The 7,810-nt window shown below is 40.7% G+C and overlaps 1 protein-coding gene across 1 annotated transcript in view; it reads left to right on the forward strand.

Annotated features, from left to right (window-relative positions):
• The window catches only part of NEK11 (NIMA-related kinase 11), a 436,844-nt gene that overhangs the window by 127,049 nt on the left and 301,985 nt on the right, over positions 1-7,810 (forward strand). The window contains exon 4 of the mRNA XM_006846637.1: positions 4,925-4,989. Within this exon, the coding sequence (XP_006846700.1) occupies positions 4,925-4,989 (65 nt within the window). The remainder of the gene's footprint in view (positions 1-4,924; positions 4,990-7,810) is intronic.

The following is a 7,810-nucleotide window of genomic DNA, read 5'->3' on the forward strand; positions in this document are numbered from 1 at the left end:
TTTTTCCTATGTTGTTTTGTCTTTTAAGCCTCCTCATATTATGTTTGTTCAGGATTGTAATTCTATTGTTCTTTCAAGCTCAACAAGTTAGTGATTACGATTAACCTAATTATTAGATTGTTGTTGTTAAGCGCCATCTAGTCAGTTCTGACACATAGCAACCTTGTATAGCATTTCCTAGGAGCAACTGGTAAGTTCGAACAAACTACCTTGTGGTTCAAACCGACATTTTAGGTCCAGTGCATTATCCTGCAGTGTCACACCAGGACTCCAATTATTAGATTGTTGTTGTTGTTGTTAAGTACCTTGGAGTCGATTACGACTCATAGCAACCCTGTACAGGATTTCCAAGGCTGTAGATCTTTATGGGAGCAGAAAGCCTCATTTTTCTCCCACGGAACAGCTGGTAGTTTCGAACTGTCGACCTTGAGGTTAGCAGCCTGATTTATAACCACTACGTTATTTTTTCTTATTTATCAGACTCTTTTCTCACCTGTAATTTCCTGTACCATGGCCATTTTTATTCTCCCTGAAATAAATCCTTTAAAATTACTTCAGTGAAGTTGTTGGTGTTGCTGATGTTCCATGGACTCATAGTTACCCTGTATAGGATTTCTGAGGCTGTAAATCTTTCTGGGAGCAGAAAGCCTCATCTTTCTCCCACTGAACAGCTGGTAGTTTCGAACTGCTGACCTTGAAATTAGTATCCCAACTCAAAACCACTAAACTACTGGTAAACACCCTCGAGTTTTTGTTTGTTTGAAATGTCTTTATTTTGTCCTGTTTTTGTGTAGTAGTTTGGTGATAGGCCACTGAGTTGGTTCCTATTCATGGTCGTCCTGTATAGGGTTTCTGAGGCTGTAAATCTTTCTGGGAGCAGAAAACCTCATCTTTCTCCCATGGAGCGATTGGCAGATTCGAACTGCTGACCTTGCAGTTAGCTGCCTAGCTCACAATCTATTACACTACCAGGGCTCCTTTGTTTAGTAGTTTGGTTGGGTGTAAAATTTTGTGTTGACAGATGCCTTAGTTATCTTGTGCTACTACAATAGAAATACTACAAGTGGATCACTTTTAACAGAAATTTAGTCTCTCACAGTTTCGGAGGCTAGAAGTCTGAATCTAGAGCCAGTTCTTGTCTTGCCTCAACACTTTGAAAAAATAGTATCCCATTATCATCTAAATTCTGTTATTGATATTAAATATAGCTTTCTGTCTATTTGTCATTCTCTTTGTTTTTCCTTCTAGTTCTTAATATCTTCTCTTCATCTTCAGTGGTCTTCAATAGGAGAGTTATTTCTAGGAGTGGCTTTATTTATTCTTCTTGGGATTTGTTTTAGTTGAACATGAAGATTTATGTCTTCGGAAATTCCAAAAATTTCCAGTGATTTTCTTTTGAATTTTGTGGTGGTGGTGGTGGTTATGTGCCATGGAGTCGGTTCTGACTCATAGTGACCCTGTACAGGGTTTCCAAGGCTGTACATCTTTACAGGAGCTGGAAGCCTCATCTTTCTCCCATGGAACAGCTGGTAGTTTTGAACTGCTGACCTTGAGGTTCGCAGCCCAATTTGTAACCACTATGCTACCAGAGCTCCTCTCACCTTATTCTCTTCTCTCCTCTCAAGTTGCTGATTAGATATATGTTGGAACTTTTCAATCTTTTTAAAGTTTTATGACTCTTTCTAGAACTCAGTTTATACATGTTCAAACTTTAACCATATTTCAGATGTCTCTTAGACTCTTTCCTATATTTTAATACCTTTTTTTCTTTTTGCACTACAGTTTGAATATTAGTCATTCTGATTGACCAAATGTGAAAGTACCCAATATTTCAATTTCTAAATCTTTCCTCTGCTTTGTTCAATTTGCTTTCAAATATATCTACTGAATTCTCAATTTTAGACATTATTTTTTATTTCTTGAACTTCTGTCTGAGTCTTCCATCTACTATACAGTAGCAAATTATCTGGTGACCTTCTCCATACTGCCATTTATTGTTTTGAACATAGCAATCAGAGTTATTTTGAAGCCTTGTCCACTAATTGCAGTAAGTGAACCAGCAATGGATTTTGTTTTCTCTCTCTTTCCCTCTCTGTCTCTCTCTCTGTCTCTCTCTCCTTCTGTCTTGTTCCCCCGGCATTACCACCTGTACTCTGAAAATGACTGAATTTGTAAATAGGGTCTTTGCAGATGTAACTATTTAATATGAGGTCATTTTGAAGTAGGGTAAGTCCTAATACAGTTTGGCATGTGTCCTTATAAAAAGTGAATAGAAACATGGGAAGATGGCCATGTGAAGGTGGAGGCAGAGATTAGAGTTTTGCTAAAACAGGCCAAGCTACATGTGAGGCTACCAAAAACCAGAAGAAGCAAGGAAGGACCTTCCCTAGAGCCTTCAGAAAGAAGCTGGCTCTGCCAACACCTTGAATTTGAATTTATAACATCCAAGACTGTGAAGAATGTATTTTTGTTGTTTTAAGCCATCCAATTTGTTGTACTTGGTTATGTGGCAGCCCAAAGAAACTAGTCTAACATGCCTGGTAGTTTTTAAATTGAATTCTGGACATTGTATGTGAAAAATTATAGAGACTTCAGATAATATTATCTACCTATGGAGATGATATTTTCTTTTTAAACTTGTTAGTAATTCTAGTAGGGACAAATCTAATCAGAGACTGAGGTGGTTTAAAGTGAGGTTTCAGAGCTTGTCAACTTCCAGTTTGCTTTGGTTCCAAAGAAGTACTCCTTCAGGATTTCCAGCTGAAGGCTTTAGTTACTTTAGTTAGCTCCTCTTGGTGGGCCTTGAAATCTAAATTTAGTTTCATCAGTGAATGTACTGAAGCTCTGCTTAGTATTTTAGCCTCTTGACAATTATTTCCTGATTGGTCTCTTTCCCCTGAACAGCTTAGAATTCAGTAAATGCCTCAGGAGTAAAAATCATGCAGAATATTAGACTCATACCTCTTTGGTTCCCTTTTCTTTGGAAAATTTTACTCTCAAGTCCTGGCTGCTTGAATAGCCCTGGATGCCATTTCCATCTCCCAATCCCAGTGGAACTGCCATTATCTCTAGGCCACAGCATTTTACTGACTCCACACACCCTACAAAGAAAACACAATGGGGAATGCTTCCTCATCGCAGTGCATATCCCTTCTCTCCCTGATCCTGGCTCCTTAAATTCTGACCATCTTAGAATGATTACCTTAGCTGATCTTTCATATAGTCATAGATGTTTTGTGTTAAAAAAAAATTCAGATTTTACAGTGTTTAAATTTTACAGTATTCTCTACATACCTCTGGGAGATAGGAGCTTTGGCTTATTTGGTATATTTGTATGCTTTATTGAGCATTTTTAGGTGTTGTTTTTTTTTTTTAAGGCAAAGGGTTTTAAATTATCTAGTTCTCTATGATTTCAGAATTAAAGTTCTAGCTCACATAATTTATGTACCTGATTTTTAGTGGTGGTGGTGTGCCACCCTGTATAGTGTTTCCAAAGCTGTAAATCTTTTGGGGGGCAGAAGCCTCATCTTTTCCCTTTGGAGCAGCTGGTGGAGTGGAACTACCAACCTTGAGGTTAGCAGCCCAGCTCATAATCCACTACGCTACTAGAGCTCTTTAGATTTATAGGAACACTTGCTAAATGTCATCTCTTATTAAATGTCATCATTATTATTTCCACAAATATACAAAACCTCAACATTTGGGTAAGAACAGCTTGGAGACTTTGGTAAGTGTTGAAACAGCTGTGTGTGTGGTTACTGGATATGGTGCCATGTAGATTATACGACAGGAACACAATGAAATCTGGCCTCTTAAAGTAGTTAAAAGTACATTGCCCTTTTTCCAATGACGTGTTACTTTCTCTGTGAAAGCCTTATTCAATTCCTATTTCCTCAGAGAAACTAGCAAAGATTGTGTCTTTTTAACATTTAAACATTGAAAGATACTCATATATCTGTGGGGATGCATAAATGTGTGTATCACTTTACATACAATCATATTGGAGATTACCACCTAACCCTCACTTATTGGTTAGGTTTCAAAGAATGGCGCTATGTGAGAGTTATTTGCACTCCTCTTCAATGCCGGTGTCCCTCATCTACCTACCCACTAGCTTGTTGCCTTTTGGGCACTCCTGGACCACTTTCAGATGTGTGTGGCTCAGTAGGCCCCCCTTCTTCATCATTTTGTACCCACCCACCATGACGGAGTCCTCCCACAGGGATTAGAGGTGGTACTGGTTGTGGTGGTCAGAGATTGTCCACAATCTCTGGAGCAGCAGGTCCCACCATTACCCAACTGCACTCCATAACTACTTACGTCTAGGCCAGACTCCTGGGCTTTTACCAGTCCTGGAATAGCTACAGACTGCTCCCCGGCCTTCCAGCAAGTGAGGCCTAGCCAGTGGGCCTGGTGGAGATGATAAAGAAACTTCTTTGTAAGAGACTTGCAAGCCCCCTGGATCAACTCCTGAAACCCTGGCTTCTGTTACCACCTCTTGGCCTTACTGCCACTGCTTATATGTGCCACCTGCCCGCACTTCTCCACCAGACCTGAGTAATAGGAACCATCAGCAGTCCACACAGCCTGGCTCCTGCTCACAGACCTCACCCTTCTCCTCTCCTGCTCATCAAGCTTCTTGTGAATGCACATGATGGTTGACAGTGGATTTCTTCATGTTGTTGTAAATGTAAAATTTTGATAACAAGATAGTTGGTAAGTAGGGAGGAGTTGTTAGTGCCATGGAGTCGGTTCTGACTCATAGTGACCCTGTGTAGGGTTTCTGAGGCTATAAATATTTGCAGGAGCAGAAAGCCTCCTCTTTCACCCATGGAGCGGCTGATGGGCTAGAACCTTGCAGTTCGTATATTTGTAGGTATATTTATATTTGGACTTAATGTTATCCATTTTTTGCCTTTTATAGGCGGGTACTCCATCGAGACTTGAAATCAAAGAATATATTTCTGAAAAACAATCTACTTAAAATTGGTAAGTGTCTGTTCTGTTATCTATTCCAAACATGGGAGAGTATATTCTAAATGTTATCAGTTTATCAAATTGAAGTGTATAGTATCCACAAGTACTAAACTAATCACTGGTTAATTTAAACTTCTCAAATTTTTGTTCTTACCAGATTTGTTATTGTTGCTAAATGCCGTGGAGCCAGTTCTGACTCATAGCAACCCTGTATAGGGTTTCCAAGGAGCAGGTGGTGAGTTTGAACTGCTGACTTTGCAGTTCAAATGACCTTGCAGTTTAGTCCACACCAGGACTACAGATTAGCTCAGCTAAAAGAACTGTTATATTGTTCCTGATTATATAGATTGAGGGATGAAACATTTGCTATATATTTGATAGATTCTAGGTAAATTAATCAATTCAACAAATATTTTTGAGTTCTTGCTGTGTGGTGCTGTGGGTTAGTGTGCTGGACTGCGAAGTCAGTTTGAATTGCAAGATCAGCGGTTCAAGCTCACCAGCTGCTCTTTGAAAACTCTATACAGGGTTACTATGGGTTGGAATTGACTTGATGGCACTTAACAACAACAACAACTCTGTGTTAGGGAGTTCTGGTATGGCACTGTAAGATAGTGCACTGAAACACAAGGTCAACAGTTCAAATTCACCAGCTGCTCCTTGGACACGCTATACGGGTTCGGGTTCGCTGTGAGTTGGAATCAACTTGATGGCGCATAACAACTTCACAACTCCAGGTCAGTGAAAAAGAGAAAGTCCTTCAATTGGATGGACTGACACCTTGGCAGCAGCAGCGGGCTCAAGCATAACAGTTGTGAGGATGGCACAGGATTGGGCAGTGTTTCCTTCTGCTGTGTATGTTGTTGTCAAGTGCTGTCGAGTTGGTTCTGACCTATAGTGATCCTGTTTAGGGTTTCCGAGGAGTAGCTGGTGAGCTTGAACCGCCAACCCTGTGGTTCAAACTGACTTTGCAGTCCAGCACATTAACCCACAGCACCACACTAGGGTTGCTGTAAACCAACTCGATGGCCCCTAACAACAATAACTCTGGGCCAGTAGTAGACTGCTTTCTGGTTTAAATCATTGCTACAAGCCTCTTGCTTATTTTGTCACACACATTAGGGAGTTAGCATCGACAGTTCAAACACCGATGGAATCACTTTATTTATCTTTAGTTCTGCTTCAGAACTGTAGGCCCTCTCAGAACAGTTACTGGATTGATTGATCTTAATGTAAGATGTTTGTAGTGAGCGAAAGCATAAAATCATGCAACAGATTTGGCAAGAATAGAGAAACTGATGGACTCAGAATTTTTAAAAGTTTAGGTCTTTTATTTTAAAACTTTAAAAAATTGTAATTAAGAACAAATGCTTGCTTCTGGTTCTGGTGACTGCTGAGGCAGAGTCAGGTAGGACAGGCTCCATTGGGGAGGGACTGAAAACACAGAGAAGCTGCTTTCATGGAACAGCACCAGAGCTCTAGATCTAGCATAGTGTGTAGGGTGTTAGTTTCACATACACGCCAGTGAAAGTAATCACCATGTAAAGGTAAATACTGCCACTCTAGGTGCGGGACTCCCTCTGCAGACACCCCACACAGGCAAAGTTCAAGGACGGGGCTCAGCCAGGCTGGCACAGGGAACAGGAACTAAAAGCGGTGCAGTGACATTTGCAAAAGGAGATGTGGGGGGATTCTGCAAATTTATTCCTCCTCTTCTCTGTTGTGCCTTCTTTGCCCAGACCAGAGGCGTTCAGGCGGGTGGGTGTGCACCCCCAGAAAAGGGGTCCAGCATTGAGCCCAGTTTTTCCCACGGCACAAGAAGAAAGAGCCCTATCGAACCTAAGGGCAAAATTTTTGGCAGCTGCTTATGACATCAGCCTCTGGGTTGTAGCCCAAAAAATTAGCTTGTTTGGGACCCTTTACTCCAGCATATCCAGCTAGAAAAAAGAAGGATTGTCAGGCCTGACAGACAAATCATATCAACAATCTGTAAAACCCCAACATAAAAGGATGCAACTATCTCGAGAATTATACTATGCACACTCAGATACCTAACTGACCTACAGAGACAAAAATAGTAGATAATCTTTCTGCCATTAACTTCTCACTATCTATCTGTGCACCTCTGCAGTGGTGATTAGAGGAGGGGCCCGAGAGAGCAGACACCCCCACCCACTGCTGGAGGCTTCTGTGGTGCACACACACTGCCTGTGTAGCAAGGTGACTGTCCAGTCGGCCACAGTTTTAATTTGTTTCACAGTGGTGGTTTTTGTCTCTGCTTTTATATTCCTTCTGTTTTTGGTCCTTTTGATCACAAATTTTTCGTGGAGGTGGGAGCTTTTTCTCCCATGTTACCCAAAAAGAGACAACAATTGTGGCCATATAGCCAAGCTACAAGCATACCTCATAAGATTCCACCATTGAGACAAGAGCCAATAACAGCTGCAAAGCCTATCTCTTGATCATATCCACCAGGAGACACCCAATAAGTTTAATAAGCCAGCAACAAACATCCACTTAAGCACTGAAAACTCACGTAACTACTGGAAATGACTAAAATGAAACACAACAAAAGATCTCAAAACATGTTCAAAAACAGAAAAGAATAACTGAGACAAAGGAGCTGGAGACAGACAAAGGCTTTCCAGAAGAGGAAGAGCAAGTTTTAGATTTGCCTGAGAAGGAATTCCAAAGAATGGTATGGAAACAAATTCAAATGCTCTGAAAAGGAGTGGAGGAAAACAAGGAAGAAGTCAGGAAAGTACTACAAAGGCAATCAAACAAGATCAATACAGCACTGGAAACAATTCAAAACCTGCAAAAAGAAGTCCAG

The sequence above is a fragment of the Chrysochloris asiatica genome, unplaced genomic scaffold (genome assembly GCF_000296735.1).
Source record: "Chrysochloris asiatica unplaced genomic scaffold, ChrAsi1.0 scaffold00028, whole genome shotgun sequence".
NCBI lineage: Eukaryota > Metazoa > Chordata > Mammalia > Afrosoricida > Chrysochloridae > Chrysochloris > Chrysochloris asiatica.